The 22,081-nt window shown below is 28.6% G+C and overlaps 1 protein-coding gene across 1 annotated transcript in view; it reads left to right on the top strand.

The window, feature by feature from the left end:
* The window catches only part of LOC100201667 (lysophosphatidylserine lipase ABHD12), a 54,752-nt gene that overhangs the window by 16,420 nt on the left and 16,251 nt on the right, over window positions 1-22,081 (top strand). The window contains exons 4-8 of the mRNA XM_065805897.1: window positions 7,827-7,904; window positions 7,992-8,022; window positions 8,200-8,245; window positions 17,616-17,651; window positions 17,735-17,828. Coding sequence (XP_065661969.1) covers window positions 7,827-7,904; window positions 7,992-8,022; window positions 8,200-8,245; window positions 17,616-17,651; window positions 17,735-17,828 — 285 coding nt within the window. The remainder of the gene's footprint in view (window positions 1-7,826; window positions 7,905-7,991; window positions 8,023-8,199; window positions 8,246-17,615; window positions 17,652-17,734; window positions 17,829-22,081) is intronic.

The following is a 22,081-nucleotide window of genomic DNA, read 5'->3' as shown; positions in this document are numbered from 1 at the left end:
TTTACCAATTTTTACTCTTTTCTACATCCTGAAGGTGCTATTCTGAATATAGCAAAATATCAACAAATATTTTTATATTTACTATGTTTGTGTTTGTTATGTCTAAGCATTTTTGCAGGCTTTTTTTCATCTGTGTATACTGACTTTTCACGGGTTCGTAAATGTTCTAGTTATAGAGTGATTTTTATAAGAAATTGGGTTCAACAGGAATTTGAAAATACTTTAAGTTACTGTAAGTTTAAGTTATCGAGGATTCGAGTTATCAGGAGTTTTATTTACATTAGGGTGTGTCATACTTTTTGAAAATTCAATATTGCTTTCCATAACTAAAAAAAGAGTGAGGTTTATCATTAAAAGTTCAAAACTGGTATTTAAACAAAAAAAGAAAGAAAAAGTTTTCGCTACCAGGGAATCAGTGACAGTGTTTTACCAAAAGCCAGTAAGTGGAACTGTAAAAATTGTAATTACACACACACTAGCTCACTGCTGAAAGTGTAAAAATGAGATAAAGAAGGTAAAATGTGTTATAGAACTAAACTTAAAATGCTTTTTATAAATCCATGAAATATACTGGCACAATAAAATACAGTGCAATATTGTAATAAAGATTATTTCTCAAATATTGTCAACCCAATAGGATTTTGTTTGGCTAGATTATGCGACATTAATAACTCTTGTCCTTTAATCCAACCATCTCTCCTATCTTCTGTGAAAACGTTTTCACATTCCTTGGTGACTTTTTTTACACATCTTTCAACACCTTAAGTGTGGCAACACCAGTTTGGTATAATCGTTGGTTTAAAAAAGTACTCTAATACTGGTTTATGCAATATATAAGATATCTTATATATCTCTAATATTGTTTCTAGATTTTTTTAAACATTTTGTACTTGAGTTTTGAATAGAAATCTCATTTTCATCAAAATTAAACTCTTCAAAAATTTCATGTTTGATATTTTGTTTATCTTGAATATTTGTTTTGTTTTGAGTCATGTGTTTTTTTTTTCTCATAGGTTTTTCTTCTATGTTTTTTTATTTGCAACTTTCTACCTTTATTAACCTTTTTGACTCCATCAAATTAGCAGGCCCAAGTTGATAAGAACTAAGAGTTCCAATCTTTTCCTGCTGGGCTAAAAAAAAAGTGGCAATAATTTGTTTACCTCAAGAAAAATATTTTAAAAAAGTTTTCTTTTTAAACTAATCAAAGAGAAATTAAGTTTTATTATAATTAAGCTTATTAACTAAAAAATTTATTAAGTAAAATTTAATTTTTAGCATTAGTAATACTTTTATATTATTTTTAGTATATCCACTCATACCTTTTATATAAACCAGTTCATTAATTGGTATTTTTGTCTCCCTAGGACAGATACAGGTAGTTGTTGCTCAGAACAAAGTGAAATCATTTATTTACAATCAACCAAGTCAAATAATTTGTCAATGATGAAATTAAACTTTTGTTTTGTACTTTTACTTGCTCTATTTTGAGAAATCAGACAAGCTTTGTTCCAAGTAACTTTGAGTCTTGTTATTAAATTATGTTTTATACTAGTTATACGAGGCTTAAATAAAACACTGGCTATAAGCCATTTTTCTGAAAGTTTAATGTAAATATCGTGGATCAACTGAAAATTACTATAATTTCTTCTGTTTAGTTCACTGGTTTCTCTTTAAAAAATACCATATCTTAACACATCTCTTAGAGTAGGCAGTTCGGCTACTGGTAACTCTTTTCCAGATCCCAAATATTCACGTAGACAAGAACCATTTTTCCTTCTTGTTCCAGCAGCCATTTTATAATTATTTATACTTTGTATCTTGTATATTATTTTGTATTTTTGTATATTTTAAAAATTTAGTTAGAAATGTAATAAATATCAATTTATGTTTTAAATAAAAAGTTAATATCAAGGCAGTTCGGCTACTGGTAACTCTTTTCCAGATCCCAAATATTCACATAGACAAGAACCATTTTTCCTTCTTGTTCCAGCAGCCATTTTATAATTATTTATACTTTGTATCTTGTATATTATTTTGTATTTTTGTATATTTTAAAAATTTAGTTAGAAATGTAATAAATATCAATTTATGTTTTAAATAAAAAGTTAATATCATCAATATTTATAAGAAGTATAATAACTTCAACACATATTTTGTTGACTTAACAAAATATGTGTTGAAGTTATTACATACAAAATTTGGAAAAAGCCCCCTCTCCTTTTTTTTAATATTCTATAAATCAAAATTTCTGAAACAGTTTTAACTACTAAATGTATTATACTTATCTTGTATTAATTTTTGTAGATAAGTTTGCTGTAAAGCTCATTAAATAAGTTTGTTGTAAAGCTGATTTAAGTCTTAAAATGTTAAAATTGACCCTGAAAATATGAAAATATGAAAAAATCACCTTTTTTACAATTTTTGAAGCAGTTCCCTGGTAGCTTAAACTTATTTAAGTTTTAATTTTTTGATAGTTCTGAATTTGATATGTTAGACCTTACTTTTTTTTTGATAATGCCCTGTATAGACACCCTAATGTTTACACATACATATTATGTAACCTGGCGATTAAAGAAACACTCTGAGTTTCATGCCTAAGGAAATCATCACAAAAAATACTATGTATTGTCCACTTTGATGACAATAAAGTTGTTTATAAAAATTTTATTGTCATGCAACATTTTGATACCAGCTCATTTCTTTTGTAAAATATTTTTAATTTTGACATTATTATGTGGTGCTTTTCAGTTAAGCAAAAGTTGCATATTTTCCTCTAAATTCAGAGTCATGTTTCTTAAAATATCAGCTGTTATTTAGTTTTACATAATATAATTTACTCTACTCTGTATTGATCACTCTATACCAGTATTTATTAATACTTAATTTATTAATTGTTATTATATATATAAATACACATTTATATATATATATATTTTTTGTTAATTCACCTTTCCAAGCCCCAGTAGGCCACTACAGACGAGGAGGCTACTTAATTATGGTTATAACCCTCTCTCAACTCTATAAACACAAACTCGGAACCTCTTGCTTATGAAGCGAACGCTCTACTTCTACACCACTACCGCATATATATATATATATATATATATATATATATATATATATATATATATATATATATATATATATATATATATATATATATATATATATTTAAAGATAGCAGGATCAATTGGAGCCAACTTTGCCCCCTCCTCTCCCTTCCAAAAAAAATTAAATTAAAAAAATGATTTATTGATCACAAAATTTATCACATCAAGTGTAAATATAATGTCACAAATGTTGCACAAAATTGAATACAAGTTCACTTTTCTAGCTTTTTTTGAGGCAAGTTCATAACACCTATGGCTGTACCAGTTTTAAACAATTGATGATGTCATCAAAATCAAGGGTGTTGGCTACTTCATGTTCAACTAAAACTATAGCCAGACTAGGCAAATGTTCTTGGCCCATAGTTGATCTCATGTAGTTTTTTATGAGCTTAAGTTTACTGAAACTTCTTTCATATGTAGCAACTGTGACTGGTATGGTGAGGAAGATGCGAATAGAAATTGCCATGTTAAAATAAGCATCAGTCAATTAATATTTATAAATGCAAAGTTGTCAATTGGATTTTTTAAAGTTTTCCAAATTTTAGAGATAATTATTTCTTGATAAATTTTTTTTTTTGTAAATTCAAGTTTTAAAATTGTTTAAAACTGGTACAGCCATAGGTGTAGTGAAGTGTACATATGTTGACTAATCTAAGTGTGTATGTATATATCAAGTATTATATGACAGGATGTGCAAAGTCGATTTTCTGGTTTCCCTAATGAAGGCCATTCAATACATTTTACTAATGGCTTATAAAATTAAATTTAACCAAAACAGCGTTTTGTAAAACCAATATTAATAAAATAATTTTACAGTGAAAATAAATTAGTAATATTAAAACCTTACTAACAAAGTAAAATTAATAAATAAGTGAAAACTTTATAAAAAAAAATTAGCGCAGCGGAGTGTACATACGTTTACTGTCTTAAATAGGTAGATAATGCTGGGAGTGTATATACTTTAACTGGCTTAAATAAGCAGAACATGCAGGGAGTGTACATTAGGGATGTAACTTTTTGGTAAAGTTTTGGTATCTCCAGTTTCCAATATAAAAACAGATGAACTTTGGTTCGAAAGTAACTGAAAAGTCATTGGTTTTATTTAAATTTTGAAAAAGGTCACCCTCCATGACCCTTGATTACACACTGGCTCCCATATATCAGTGAATTCTAAAGTATATCAACCTGGGTCTCAAAAGAACCAGAATTTTATAGTTATTTCAAAATTCTTAATCTTTTCTACTGAAGCATTAAAAAAAAAAAATATTGCAAACAAAATGTCAAAAAAAACAACCTTTTCAATTTTTAGTTAAAAACTGTTGTTTTTTGCATATAAAATTTGAGCAGCTCATTTTTATTTGAAACCATTATTTATGAAATCTCTATGAAATTCTGGTTCTTTTGAGACTCAAGTTGATACATTTTTGAAGAAAAAAAAAATTAACTGATATATGAGCCCATAAGACGCATAGTGGTATAAGTCACTTTTTTCAATATTTTGAGTTATTGCCACCAATGGTTAGCATTTTGTTTATTCTATTACGTGGCAGAGTGGTATAAGTCTAATTATATCGATAATGATGCTATTTTTAAAATACCATCCATGACATTTGTAATCATATATGCATATTATTTTATCTTTTATTCCAAACGATTGATGTTTGAGGAAAAAAACTAGACAAATAAGAGTTTTTGGAGCACTTAGGAACAGTTCCCTGTAAAAGAATGAGGCTTAATTGAATGACGAGTAATACAAGAATGAATTTTAATAGATGGCACAAGAGGCACTAGCTCTGTAGAGCAGTACCCATTATAGTATTTATAGAAAAGAGAAAGAGAAGCAACATTACAATGATGTGATAATGGTTAGAGGTTGGCTGCAAGAGCAGGTCCAACTATGTTTACAATGTTTTTTTGCACCTTATCTAAAAGAAAAATGGCATCATTGGAAGATTTAGGTATGGCAACAGAATTCCATCCGAGGGCGGATAACAGATGCCGCTTTCCACCAGGCTTGAAAACAAGGTTCTGATAAGCACTTGTTAATTAGTTTTAAAAGTATAGACGACAGCTCCAAGAACACTTCTGCAAGACTATAACAGGTATGTTATCCAGACCACAAGCTGTAGAAAAGTCTAATCAGAAAATCACTTTAGATACAGAAGCTGGAGTGATACAAAATTGTCAAACAATGGATCAATCGGTTTGTTGGCTATATTAGGTAGGATGTGATTAGTGGAATCAAGAGATGATATTGATGAGAAGTTCTTAGCAAACAATTCAGCTTTGTCTTTAGGTGAGGTGACAAAATCTGAACCATACAAGAGAGGTAGAATAACAGATTTGCCCTTGTTATAGATACTGTTAAATATTCTCCAGAAGTCACAAGAGCCTAATTTTTGATATGAAATATGAGATTTTGTGACCTGAGAATAGCAGGCTTAGGCGTTAAACAAAATTTTTTTACAATGCTTTCTCGCAGTAGTAAACAGATGGTTGTTTTCTGAAGAATTCTTTTGCTGATAGATATGAAAGTAATGGTTATGATTTGAAATTGCAGTAGCACAATGAGAGGAAAACAGTGGGGGTCGACTTGAAATTGTGGAGAGGGAATAAAGGAATTCATACTAGTCTGAATCCAATAAGTTTTGTAAGAAGCACATTTGTCAGCAGGAAGATGAAAGGTTGCTACCCAAAGGCCATCACAAAGAAAATCCCAGAAAAAATCCCAGTCAGCTTTAAGTTAGTTGTAAGACGTATGATGATAGGGTAGTCCTGATGATGAAGAAGAATGAGATAATAGTTTTAGAGAAATCAAACTGTGATCAGAAGCATCTAATGGTGAATGTGGAAAAACTGAGCACTGACTAGGATCAGAAACAAGGCATAAGTTGAGTAGAGAAGATAAATGATTCAGATTGTCTGGAAAGCGAGTTGGAAAGTTGGCTATTTGTGTTAGTGATTGAGAAAGGCAAAAGTTGTGGGCCTGCAGAGTCACTGACACTAGAGCCAAGTCATTTAGTGTAATAAGCATTAAAGCTGCCAGCAACAATAATGGTTGAAGGATAAAGAGAAAGGTCTTGGTCAATTTAATCAGAAATAACATTGAAAAGAGTGCAGTCATGAGATGAAAGAGAGCAATATAGAACAAAGAGAAAGGTAATAGAATGAAGTGGTGCTAAATGAAAGCACATGAAAGAATAGAATGTGGATTCAAACCTAGTTTCCCGATAAATCGGTGAATTCTTATAAATGTATATGCCCAGGCTAAGCATGTGACTATTGAAGCATTTACAAATTAAAGGAAGATAACCATCAATACTAAGACCACAAGATGAGACAGCTGAACTCAAATTAGTCTCACAAAGAGCAAGTAGGTCTTGCAAGAGGTAAGACTCAACAGAAGAAAAGTTACTTCAAAGACCACGAATATTAGTAAATGATAGATTTAGAGAACTTGGTGATAGCAATGGTTTTTTGTTTTTTATAGTTTTCAGTACTTTAGTCAATTTTAGAATCGATAAAGAACTTGACTCAAAGCACAGATAGTACTCAGTACGCTATTTAATAGTTCAAGTAATTGCTTCATTACTATTAATAAACCTTGAGCAGTAACAAAGGGCCCCGAATGTGGCTTCGACAATGCACACCAAAAGTAAGAACAGGGACATCATCCATGCGCAACATGGCACTGTTAGTACTCTGATGTTTTACAGCTGTTAAGGGAATCAGCCTCTGAGAGCTACAATAGAGTTCAGGAAACCTGACGACCAGCCGGCCTCAGAACTATAAAACTGAGTTTTAGAGCTGTACCTTCATTACGAGATAATAGAATGAGTTGCCTAGTCATAAAAACAGAGACACAAGCAAAACCCATGCATTGAGCCAAGAAGATCCAGCATTCAACATCCTAAACTGGAAACAATGTATTACAAATACATCTATGCCAGCCTAATAGATGAAGAAAGGGTGCGAGGCTGGTCAACAGATAGAATCTGTTTTACCTGTTAATCTTTTGCCTAGGAGGCCTTCTACTAGATAATAGCCGGATGGGTTTAACATCTGCCCAAGATGAGTATTTTTATCAAGTCACAATCTCTAGTCTTTACTTAACCAAGAGCCTCAAGGCAGGGGGTGTTTTAAGTCAGAGTTGGAATCTCCTAGCCTTTTCCTAAAAAAATCCTGCAAGGCAGCATTTTTTAGGAAGCAGACATGAAGCAGGTTGACTGGGTTACATGTTACTAGTAGCAGGACCTGACCAGATCAGATATATCCTAACCTGACCAGATGTCTGTGAGGCATTTTCCACTGATTAGGCATAAGGTGGTTTGTCGGCAATTGCATAATTGATTGGTATTTTCATGAGAATTAAATAGTATATTTTTATTATGACAAGTAATAATACTCTTAGAAGAAACAACACAATTTAAATAAAATGTGTTTATTGTAAATAATCTTAAAAATTTTTAGGTTACTTTATTTAAAAGTTAAACAAAAAAAATTACTTTATTTAAAAGTTAAACAAAAAATTAGAAAATAGTAAAGTTTTAAAATTATTTGTTCCAATCATTATAAATACATTTATAAATAGTTTTCATTAAAAATTTTACTTAAGCTTAATTTTTAGTTTTTTAAAATTTTATTTTCCAAATTTTTATTTTTATTGCTTTTTCTTCTAGTGTTTGAAAATAATGTTTTTAAATTTTTTTTTCAAAGGTTTATTTCACCCGCATCACAGCAATATATCACTAGAGAAGCTTATATTCTCTACTTACATGGAAATATGGGTTCTAGGTACAATTTTTGCATTTATTTTTGCATTAATCTAATAAACCAAAAAAGTTAATAAATGTAACAAGCTGTTTAATTTTTTTTGTATAGGGCGATGCATCATCGAGTTCAATTTTATAAGGTATTGAAGGTTATTGATAAATAGTTTTTTTTCCATAGGGCACTGGATTATTGAATACGCTTTTATAAGGTAGAAACTTATTGTGTTTATATAGTGTTATAGTATAATATGAGTGAATTCAATGCAAGTTTACCATATGCTAGTTATAATATTCAATGGTTGTTTTTTTTTTTTTAGCGTCTGTCTAAAATGGGTTACCATATACTGGCTATTGATTATAGAGGTTTAATGATCTTTTTTTACTATGCATGTTCAGAATTATATTATTTGATAAAAATTTATGTCAACCTAATTATTTGTATATTATAAATATATGTATATTAATTATTTATATATTATTAATATTTTTTACTACTCATACAGAAACTACTAAATTACTCAGAAAACTGGTGACTAAAGTCACTTTGTCTTACAAGTATAGATTTAAACTAGATATTCTTGACTCAATGGGTACTAAAGATAAGGCTATTATTAAAGACTGAATTATTTAGTTATGTGTATTGCTTTATATTAGGGGTGCACCAATGCATCAGCATCAACATCAGCTTGCCCATGCATTGACCATTTAGCCAATGCATTATCATCGGCACCGGTCTTGGTAACCATTGGCTGATGCTGATTATTTTAAAAACATTAGTTTTCAAGATTAGTTTTTTATTTTTGTGTTTCTGTATTGTATGCAAAGATATAATTATTACATAAACAAAAATTTATGTCCAAGTCTAAGTTATTATATAAGCTTATCTCCGACCACTAAACCTTTAAATATTTTTAACAGATTTTTATCAGGGACTCCTTACATCTTAAGTGTCTTTTTATATATGATTTATGGATCCAAACTATATATGCAATTATATGACTTATGGATCCAAACTATACAAAGAGATAAGTTTAAAATCAAGACCTGTAAATTTAAAGAAAAAATGTATAATGTAAAGAAAAAAGTTTTTTGCCAGATGTTCCTCCTCTTGATATATTTGATATATATCATGTATATATGTATATATATGTATATATATGTATATATATGTATATATATGTGTATATATGTATATATATATATATATATATATATATATATATATATATATATATATATATATATATATATATATATATATATATATATATATATATATATATATAGATATGTATATATATATATATATGTGGGTATATATGTATATATAAAAGAGTACAAATTTAAATTTAGGGCCAATATATATATAGATATGTGTGTGTGTGTATATATGTGTGTGTGTGTGTGTGTGTGTGTGTGTGTGTGTGTGTGTGTGTGTGTGTGTGTGTGTATGTATGTATAAAGAAAAAAACACATTAGCAAATTCTGTTTTATGTTGTTAATAAGTCCTTGTGTAATAAGGTTCGTAATATATAAAAAAATTCACTTCAGGAGGTAATTTAAAGCGGCAGCCCTCTATTATCAGTAATATAGCTTTCTTCGAAAATGAAGCACTCAAGTGTCTTAAAAAAGAGCATTAGCCATTATGTGATGGACAATCATCAGATACTACAGAATGCACCCATACCTGGGTCGGTGAAGTTTGCAACCTTATTGAAAAAGTAAAAACACTTGAAGAAGAGAATAAAAAACTTAAAGCCATCTGCATCAATACTTTACCATCACAACCAAGTTATAGTAAAATTGCCAGTCTTTAAACCTGGCTCATCTGCAAATGCTGCATTAGTCAAAGAAGTTAAAATAGATAGCAAATTACAAGAAATCAAAGCAAAAAATCTTGTATTAGTTGGGGTCCCAGAATCAAAGAAAATAAATACTAATGAAATTGTAGATAATGATACTGCTCAAGTAGAACTAATCATGAAGTCATTAAACAAAAATGTTAAAATGTGCACACTCAAAGACAAAAATCAAGATCTTCTTTTTTTTATAAAACTGACTCTTCGTCAAACATACCCAAATTATATCAAGCTAATCTAGTTGTTCAATTAGAAAATGAAATCGCACATAATGATATCATATCATCAGCTAAAAATCTTGCAAATACATGCCACAAAAACATTTTCATAAGACCAGATTGCACACCAGCTGAACAAACATACTTCAAGACCCTACTCAAAGGACGAAAAGAAGCAAACAATCAACTTGAAAAAATTGGCAAACTTAACTCACCCTTTCGTTATGTCATCCGCGGTGAAAGGGTCCACTGCATTGATGTCACTTAGACCCTTCTCACTAGTGGCCACAGTAAACACCCCTTTGCCGATAAAGAAGCAAAGCAAACACTCAAAAATGCATCAGCAAAAGTCTCAAACACTAACGTTTGATTCTTCAAACCAACAGCAATTACAGTCTCAACTAAATGATAGCAATTTATTTTATAAGCAAATTAAATGCATGTATACCAACTGAGTTAGTATACATGCATTATACATAAAATGCATGTATACCAACTGAGTTGGTATACATTTAATTTGCTTATAAAATAAATTGCTATCATTTAGTTGAGACTGTAATTGCTGTTGGTTTGAAGAATCAAACGTTAGTGTTTGAGACTTTTGCGATAAGATAAGGAGATAGAGTTGGCAACTCTATCTCCTTAAACAGAGTCAAGCTCTCTGAACTATAATTATGAGTCAAAATTGAAAAGCTGCATATCATATTTATAACTGAAACATGGTTTCGTGATGGTTCCATTTGCAATCTCAACGGATATCATCTATATAAATCAAATAGAAATTCTCAGTATGTTGGAGGCGTAGTAGCAATCTATGCCACTAAAAATCATTTCATCTCAAGTTGAAAGCATATCTCTTAATAATAACCTAAAAGTTATTGCTTCTGAACAGATATAGCGCTCTGTTAACTCCAACAGTGAATCAATCATTCTCAGTTGCATTTACAGACCTCCACAAAACTACAACAGCAACCTTATGTTTCCAAATTTTGCAATTGATAATGAAATACTAAAATCAATTACAGCTATAAATGCAGTTAAAAATAAAAAGTATCAAGGCCTTCTCATGGCTGGAGATTTCAATTTTCCTTATGTCAAATGGTTCAATGACAATTGTGTATGGATAAATGGTAGTGAAACTAGCCCAGGTAAAAAAATTATTGACATGCTTAATGATGAAGCACTTTCACAAGCAATTACTTTTCCAACTTTTATAAACACTAATACTTCATTTAATAACACTTTAGATTATATAATATTCAAATCTTCTGAGAGAATCAGTGATATAGTCAACTCTGCTCCACTTGGCTCATCAAAGCAAGGACACAGTTATTTTTTAGAACTACAACCTAGCAAATAATAGATTATACAAAATATCCAGTCATAAATATAACTATGGTTGAGGTAAATATACCCACATGTCTGTATCCATCAAAACTTTTGATTGGAAAGATTTATTTTCCAACAAGTCTATCAATCAATGCTACTTAACATTCTTAGACCAATATAAAAAATTATGTGATTCCTTTTTAAGTAAAAAATCATATCCAATCAATAAAAAAAGACCTCTGTCTTCTCTGCCAAATTAAATATAAAAACAAACTTTAGCATCGTTATATATCATCAGGTAGAAAATGCCAATCGCTTTACAGAGAATATATCACTACAAAGAGAGTCCTTGAAATACAAACAAAGATGTGTATTCAAACATTTAAACATTCACTTGCTACCAACAATAAGAATCTAAAACGCCTGTATGCATACTTCAACAGAAAAAAAACTGTCAAAAATGACATCTCAACAATCTTAGATAATGCTACAAAACATAGTTTTACTAATAAAACCAAAATTGCAAACATAACTAACAAGCAATTTAGTTCAGTATTCATACAAGAAAATCAAAATAATCCACTTCCAAGTTTTAACTTTTGCACCAATGCTGTTCTTTCAGATCTTATTATTACACCAGCTACCGTTGAAAATATTTTATTTAATTTAGATACGAGCAAATCAATTGGAATAGATGGAGTTCATTCACGTGTATTAAAAGAATGTGCTTCCGGTTGGTCCTTACCACTTGTACTTCTGTTTCAACTATCACTTGATTCTGGAACTATTCCTAATGAATGGTCTTGTACCAACATTACACCACTTTTTAAAGGAAATAAAACATAACACATTTTAAAAAAGGAAATAAAAAAGTCAATTACAGACATATCTCTCTAACATCAGTGACATGTAAGCAGGCCTTGTTACGAGATTTCGCTGCGTAGCGAAAACGCGTAACACATTTCTAAGTAACTCAACTCACCAAATATATTTTGCATCGTTAGAAGTTATATTGCGTCACTCGCGTCTTTTCAAGTACCGCATTGTAATTAAAGTTATTTTGTTAACGCGTTAAAAATCATACAAACAGTTTTTTTTTTTCTCACTATAACCAAAGTCACAAATAAAATCTAAGTTCTTATTTAAAAAATCATTTTTATTATTTTTTTCAAATATGAACTAAATTTTATTTTGAAAAAAATATTTTTTCATGAAACGTAAAATAATGTTTGTTTATTTTCTTATGATTTTACAGTTGGTTTTTGGTTATTTTATTAACTGTTAATAAATTTTTTCTTATTTAATTTGTGAACTCATTTTAATAATTTTTTAATGCTTATTTTAATAATTTTTTAATAACATTTTTAATAATAATAATAATAACAATTTTAATAATTTTAATAATAACATTTTTAATAATAAAAATAAAACATTTTAATAATTCTTATTTAATTTGTGAACTCATTTTAATAATGTTTTTAAACAAGAAAGAGTATTTTGTTGTTGTTTATCAGTTACTGATAACATATTCGTGATCATAATTTATTTTCATAAATTAAACGAATGTCATTAAAACTTTAAGTTATTGAATTAACAATAAACAAAATATCTTATTAATAAAATATTTACATCAAAATAAATCGTGCATTTTTTAAACTATTATGACTAAAAATAAATTTTATATTTAAAAGAAATTTATATTTTTAATTCCTTAAGATAAAACTTAAAACACTTAATTTTTTTTTAACTAGTTTATAACAACAACAACAAAATTATTTAACAAACTGTTTCTTAAACAAAAAATCTATTAGTTTACAATTGCGGTTAAATGCTTTTACTTACGACTTAATTTCTTCTGAATAAATGTCACGTTAACGACAATCAAAAGGTAATTTAAATATTCTAAAAGATAAGATATAAGTTTTTGCGTAGCGCAAAACTGCTGAACGCGTAGGCAAATCGCCTTTTCGCAAGCAAAATGCGAGCTGCGTAACACTTCTTAACAAGGCCTGTGTAAGATAATGGAACGCATCATAAAAAGTGCTATAATGAATCATCTATATGCAAATAAACTAATACATCCAAGTAGGGAAAGGAAATATTTAAGTTTTTTTCTAAAACCAGTTTTTTGAATAAACTCCGGTTTTCAATGTTTTAAAAACCGGTTTTCCGGTTTTCTAGTGTATTTTTTTATATATACTTCAGGGGAACAACAGCAGCAAAAATATAAATATATATAGCAATAATGTCATATACGTACATTGAATACATTTGAGCAGCAAACAAATACATCTTTTTAATGGTTAATTTTACATTTCTTAAGACAATAAGCATGTACAAAACATAAAGCATTAAGTGTTTCATCATTTAATCTTGACCTTAGTTTAGTGACAAATAGACCACTTGCAGAAAATGACCTTTCAGCCTCCAAACTTGTTACTTGGATTGACTTCAAAGCCATGTGCAACAAATCTAAGTTGCTTGTTCGTTTTTTTGTTAGTTCATATAATGCCATTTCTTTGAGCATTAGTTTGGAAGTTGATTCTATTTTTTGTTTCTTTGGTGAAACCCTTTTGACTGTCTCTCTAATGAAGAACTCGAGCTTTTCTGACAAGGAAGTAAATTGTTGTACTTGTTCCTGACTAGTTTCATTATCTGACAAATTTTCCTCCTCTATAGACTCACTTCTCTTTTGTTCAAACAAACGATTAAACAAACTTGATGCAGTAGTAGCAATTGCATTTCTCTTTGGCATAGAATTTTCGAAAATGTCATGAGTTGCTCCATTAATGACATCAGGATTATTCAGATATTTAACTAAGTTTACTAATATAGCATTCCTCCTCTCAGCGACTCTTTTAGTAAATGAGTCAACTAGCTCTTGACTAAAGGTGTTTTCCTGGCTTTTTAGCTGCTTGAAAATGAACTTCAGAATGCCATCAGATGAGTTTGAATCTCTTCTGCAAAGTGCTTCAGCACCAACCTTGATTGGTTCTAAAGCATTTACTAGATTTTGTAAGGTGGTAAATTCAGATTCAGAAATTATAATATCGCTTGATAACTCAATCAGTGACATTTGAATACATTTCTTAAGGGTAACAAATCTTGAAATCATATCTAGTAAGCTGTTCCAATGTGTCTTAGAGTCTAAGATTGGCTGCAGCTCCTTTCCAATATCAGACTGGACATTTGCAAAATCGTATCATTTTTAACTGGAGACTTTCGAAACAATCTGACACATTTTTACCTTGTTGATGAGTTCTGTGACATCCTCTCTGATCATTGGAAGAGCTGATGCACCTGCTTCTGCTGAAATTTCTAATCCTCCTTCTTCATTGCTGTCATCATCTTCTTGGTCTTCTTCTAGAATAGTGACTTGCTCAGGTGTGCCATTATCTTCTTTCCTAGATTACCTATATAGAATATCACAGACAGCCAAGTGGATTCCATGTGCGAGGTAGAGCTGATGGTCTGGTTAAATTGAGCTATCAAATTTTTTCATTACAGCAGCTCTGTTTGGTTACTGCAACAATATCACAGGCAAAATGTAGCCAAAATTCTTTCAGTTTCTCATCAACAATTATACAATGTTTCTCTGCTGGCATAGAACCATGTACCCTGATTATTCCAAGGTTCCAATAATTACCTTCCACATGAACATTTATGTTCATATATCTTCTGTTTTTGGATGAAGTACACTGATCAAGGGTTAAGCTAAATTTGTGACCAACAAGCTTCTTTTCTGCAAATTGCTGATTATATGTTTTCTTGATATCTTCATAATGTTTCATCAGCAGAGCCTTAATCAATTTGGCATCTTTAGGCAATTTATATCCTTGTGTCTCCAGAGCTGTTCTCTAATGTTGACTTGTTGAGAAAACGCAAAAGGGCAACCCATCAAATGAAATAAGCCCAGCCAAAACAACATCAACAGGATCCTTTGTCTTAAAAATCAATTAATGGGTTTGATGACTTTGAGTTTCCTCTCAGGAGTAACAACAGCAGCAAACGTGATGTTGTACTTTGTCCTCAGGTGATTCCTCATGGAGCTTGTGGTTCCTCCATTGCACTTAATTTCTTGGTCGCAGAGATTGCAGTTGGCCAATTCAAGTTCTTTTGAGTGCAAAAAGAGCTTCCAAACTCGTGGTTATTCTTGTGGACTTCAGAAAACGACATTTTCGTTTTTGTGAAAATTTGTTTTACTTTTTTACATGACAAATTGCAGCAACTTACTGCTAAAGTTCAAGTGGAAGCAAATTGAATGTTTTCATTTATTTTCTCGAGCAACTACACATCAACAAAAGTATTAGAATTGCCAAATAACCAAGTAAATTTTGTACTAATGATATATATCCAAAAACCGGTTTTGAAAATAACATTTTCGGTTTTCACTTTCCAATATTTTATGGTTTCTGGAAACCGGTTTTCCTTTCCCTTCATCCAAATCAACATGGTTTTGTTAAAAAGCTTGTGTAACAAACCTCCTAGAAACACTTGATTTTGCAACTGAATCAGTTGCAAACAAACATCCTGTTGGTATAATCTTTCTTGACTTTAAAAACACTTTTGACAAAGTCCCTCACAAAAGGCTTTTAGATAAAGTATTCAAAAATGGAATTCAGGGCAAAATTCAAAAATGGTTTAACTCCTTTCTATCTAATTGAATACAATGTGTTGTTCTTGGTGAATCGATTTCAGAATGGGCTGATGTTGTAAGTGGAGTTCCACAAGGTTCCAGTATTCAATGACCTTCCTGACAATCTCTCTGTTTTACCTAAAATGTGTGCTGATGACACTAAATTACTTGCAAAAATAAATTTAAAAGATATCAAAAATAGTATAAGTATAATCCAATCTGATTTTGACAATGTTATTAACTGGACTAATACATGGCTAATGCCTCTTAATATAGATAAATGTAAAGTTATGCATGTTGGTAAAAACAATCCTAAAAAAAAAAAAAAATGTCAAACTCTTACCGATTGCAATACTAATATGAGACTTAATCTTGCAAAATCTAATTTTGCAAAAACTACCTGCAAACAAGATATTGGTGTTTTAATATCATATATATCATATATCATATAGTTTTAATATCATAATCTTAAATCTTCAGCACAAGCCTGTAAAGCTGCCTTATCAGCTTGTAAAATAATTGGTCAGTTGAAACGTGCTTTTGTAAGTTGTGATGTTAATCTCTGGAAGAAATCATATAATTGCTACAAATGTCCACACCTTGAATATGCACTGCAAGCATGGAATCCTCACCTCCAAAAAGATATAAATCTTCTTGAATTAATTCAACATAGGGTGACACGAATACCACATGCAATAAAAGACTTTAATTATGAACTCAGATGCAAAAAATTTAATATCAACCCATTAGATCGTAGACGTGAGCATGGCGATATGATTCAGCAATATAAAATATTACAAAACATCAATAATATACAATGGATTAAACCACAAATAATTATTCCAGCTCGTGCTCACAAGACGCGAATTAATAAGAAATTATCATCTAGCCATCACTTTTTTACTAATCATATTTTCTCTAAATGGAATAACCTTCTCAAGCAGATAACAAATGCCAGAGATGTAAAGTTGTTCAAGATATTGCTTGACAATATGGACAATTAATTAGAAAAATTGCCACAGGGCGTCATCTACTGTTGTCGTGCTTCGCACTATTTAACCCTTGTTTAAATGTGCTGCAGATTTTCATACTACTACTACTACTACTACTACTACTACTACTACTACTACTACTACTACTACTACTATATATATATATATATATATATATATATATATACATATATATATATATATATATATATATATATACATATATAAATACATATATATATATATATATATATATATATATATGTATATATATGTGTATATATATATCTACATATATATATATATGTATATCTACATATATATATATTTATATATATATATATATATATATATATATATATATATATATATATATATATATATATATATATATTAAAAAAAGAAAGATTATATTATTTGATATATATCAAAGAGGTGCGTTATATAATTTGATCAGGTAATTATTCATTAATTTTGTGTGTGAAAAAGAGTTTTTTTTAAAACCAAAAAGTTACAAATTTTGAAATTTAATTTAGTTCTGTTCAAGCTTACTTAGTTTATTGTCTTTAAAAAATACTTGTCAGATATATTAGTTTTGATTAATCAAATAACTTCAAATAATTTAATAAGTTTAAATACTTGTGCAAGGAGCAAATAAAATATAAAAAAATTAAAAAGTTAAAAATATTTTATTTATAGGGTTTGGTGATTCAGAGGGATCACCTTCAGAAGAAGGTACTTGTAGAAGATACTTTTCAGTATTTTTTAATATTTTTTTGACTATGCAAAGTTTAAAATTTCACAACAAAATGTTTTAGGTTTAGTTGAAGACAGTAAAATTGCTTATAAATGGCTAAATAATAGAGCAAGGGGATTTGCAATATATGTATGGGGTCATTCCCTTGGTAGCGCGTAAGTCATTCATTATTGTTGGTTGTTATTGAAATAGATAATATTATTCAACGCAACACAGCTCACATGAAAATAATGCTTGAATGATTTTAATTGGTTTAAATGCTTGAGGCTTGAATGGTTTTAATATATATATATATATATATATATATATATATATATATATATATTATATATATATATATATATATTTATATAAATATAAATTATAAATTTTTAAATTAATTCAAAAGACTAGAAAAAGTTTAAAAACTTTAAAAATGTTTATTTTTTATTATTTTATAGTCTGCCTGCCTTAACCAAACTCAGTCAATGTAGCAACACTTCTCACATGTTCTACCTATTTCTCAGTTGATGCATGTAAACATTAAAAAATAGAAAATAAAAGCATTCAGAATGTTTTGATTAAAAAAAACACACGTATGTTTTCAAAAACATTCCAATCTTTCATTTGCGCTTTTGTTGTGTTTTAAAAAACTATCAATTGTAATTAGTTTTCTCAATTAAATTTAATGATTTTGTCATAAACTATACTTTATTTTTGTCTTGTTATATGTCAATGAGTAGTTAAGAACTGTTTTTTTATCATTAATTTTACGACATACTATATATATATATATATATATATATATATATATATATATATATATATATATATATATATATATATATATATATATATATATATATATGTATATATATATATATATATATATATATATATATATATATATATATATATATATATATATATATATATATATATATATATATATATATATATATACACACAGTATGCAAAAAAAAATAATCATAATTTTAAAGATTGCATCAAAAAAATGAGTTGTCCATTAAAATAATTAAAAGTTTTTTTTAGATATCTTCTCAAGTATTGTTTTAAGAATTTATTTGTGTATTGGTGAATTAATTGCTTTTCAAACCTATTGAATTTTTCACAATTGATCTAATGATGCATAAAATTGACTGCAAAAAAAATAATCATTCAGTTCAAAAATAATGTCAAATTGATCAAATTCCATGGAAATTAGTATCAAGCGGGGCCTACTTTAGCCTTAATGGCCTTATCTAGATGAATTGGCATTGAGTTGATCAAATTTTGGGTCTCTTCTGTTGTTATATTACCCCATGCCCTCATTATAGCTTCTTTCAAGTTGTCTTTGCGTCTAAATGCTCCATCGCTAATTTTTCTATCCAAAATATACCACAAATTTTCTATTGGATTCAAGTACAGACTTTGAGATGGCCATTCCAAAACATTGATGTTATTTATGTCAAAGTATACCTTTGTTTTCTCAATTGTTAATAAGCATAATCTGATTGGAACCGTTACTAGTGTGGCTGGTAGAGAACAAAAATGCAAGACCACTAGTGCAATTGATAGAAATATCATTAATGTCGTCATTGATGTGAAGAAAAATAAATTTGTTTCGGCAGTTAAATTAGCTTTAAAAATCCAAGAAGATCATAACATTACAGTGACTCCTCAAACAATCAGAATAATATGTATAATTATTTATACAAGTGTAAAATCAATATAGCTAGTGCAAAAGCCGAAAGCTCTCATAAAAAGCTAATTAGAGGAGCAGTTCACATGGCTCGCAATGTTCATTTTAGGAGATCTTTTCTCTGCTCTTGCACTCATTTTCTCCGCCAAGGCCTGTATATATATATATATATACATATAAATATATATATATATATATATATATATATATATATATATATATATATATATATATATATATATATATACATATATATATACATATATATATATATATATATATATATATATATATATATATATATATATATATATATATATATATATATATATATATATATATGTATACATATATAAATATACATATATATATATATATACATATATATATACATATATATATACACACACACACACACACACACACACACACACACACACACACACACACACACACACATATATATATACAGTATGCAAAAAAAATATTTGTACACTTAAAAAAAATCATAATTTTTAAGATTTTATCAAAAAAATGAGTTGTCTGTTAAAATATTTGAAATTTTTTGTTTAGATATCTTCTTAAGTATTGTTTTAAGAATTTATTTGTGTATTAGTGAGTTAATTGGTTTTCAAGCCTATTGAATTTTACACAATTGATCTAATGACGCATAAAATTGACTGCAAAAAATAAATAATCGTACAGTTCAAAAATAATGTCAAATTGATCAAACTCCATGGAAATTAGTATCAAGTGTTTAGAGAATTAGGCCTCCTTTAGCCTTTTATTATCTTTATTTAAAATTTATTTGCAACATTAATGTTACTGCTTGTAACATTAATGTTGCAAGAATATATTTTTTAATTAACAACTCTACTTATTTGATAAAAAATTTGACAAGCAAAGAGCTATAAAAGTTTTTACTACTTATTAAAAATATTTTATATTTTTTTACTTCATTTTTTTACTTTTAATGCAGGAAGTTAGAACAATTATTACAACAATTATTTATATATTGCATTATATTTTTTTACTTTTGCTCAAATTGAGACAAATTTATATAATTCGTTATAATTGATATATAAAATATATAATTCATTACAAAATATAAAAATTATTACGCTATAATTTAGTCCATAATAAGTTTATATTATATATATTAGTTTGAACAAAATAAAAAATGAAAAGTTAAAAAATTCTAAAAGAATATTTTACTTTTTCAAATTTTTAAAAATTTTTTAAACTGAGTTTTAAACATTATAAACTGAGTTTTAAACATTATAAACTGAGTTTTAAAAATGTCTAACATTATAAACTGAGTTTTAAAAATGTCTAACATTATAAACTGAGTTTTAAAAATGTCTAGCATTATAAACTGAGTTTTAAAAATGTCTAACATTATAAACTGAGTTTTAAAAATGTCTAACATTATAAACTGAGTTTTAAAAATGTCTAACATTATAAACTGAGTTTTAAAGGTATTATAGGAAGACTCCTCATTGACTAAGAAAATGATTTGCAGCTGAATATTAATGTCATTGATATTGACTGTTACGAAATAAAAAAATAAACAATCACATTTTGTGAGCAAAAAAGTCTATCTGAAACTAGAACTTTGTCTTTTTTATTAGATGTAGTTTGCACAAGATTCAATATCTAAAAATAGAGAAAAAAAGAAAGTGGTTTATATTTTGAAAAAGTTATACCTTTGCATGAGCTGTAAATTGCTCCCCTAAATCGTTTTAAGGGAGTGTGGGCAAGAGCGAGAGCTAAAACTCTTGCTTCTTGTCAAGGCCTGCATATATATATATATATATATATATATATATATATATATATATATATATATATAGTATATATATGTATATATATATATATATATATATATATATATATATATATATATATATATATATATAAATATATATATATGTATATATATATATATATTAGGGTGCATCAAATCCCCTACAATTTTTTTAACTATTTACTTCAGTTTCAGCCCTATGATTTCTGTGTTCCACTTCATAAGTAATGACTCCTGTAAAAATTTGAGATTTTTCTGTGGCAATTTAATGCGTCCACAGCAAACACAAATATCTGTATTTTTTGCAATAAACTGTAATTAATACTATTATTGGCGTCAGCCACATTTAAACAATTAATATACACAAAGTTACTTATAGTTCCAGGAATTACTGCAAAGACTGTCAAATGAACAAAATAATACTCAAATATTCCAAACATGTATGACAAAATTTACAATATAGAACAGAGCACAGTACAATAGGTAGCTTTTAGCTACTGGGACTATGGGTATATAGTTAAATATTGTCAATTATCATCTTCGTGATCTCTGGTGCTTCTTGTTTCTTCTTACAGCTGCGCAGACTAGTGGCAGAATGTTCTGATAATTCACCTCGGTTTTGGCTGCATCTAGAAAGTCTGCACTTAGTTTCACGCCGCATTCTGCACTGTCATGATAAAATTGACAGATTGTCTTTATCTTTGATGACAGAAACAAAAGGTGAATTAGAATTATTGTTAAGAAAATCCACGTTTATCTCTAAAAGGCTGAAAATGTACCATGAATCTGCAGTAACCAAATCTCCAAGTCTTGTTGTGGCAGTGATTTCAGTCAGGAACTTAGGTTTTTCGAAACCTGTTCCATAGCGATCATGCGGCAGAGCCATTTCATCACTAGGCCTCGCTGCCAGAAGCTTCTCG

This window comes from Hydra vulgaris, chromosome 09 (assembly GCF_038396675.1).
Source record: "Hydra vulgaris chromosome 09, alternate assembly HydraT2T_AEP".
NCBI lineage: Eukaryota > Metazoa > Cnidaria > Hydrozoa > Anthoathecata > Hydridae > Hydra > Hydra vulgaris.
Note: the sequence above shows the minus strand (reverse complement) of the source record. Positions and strands in the feature narration are given on the sequence as shown.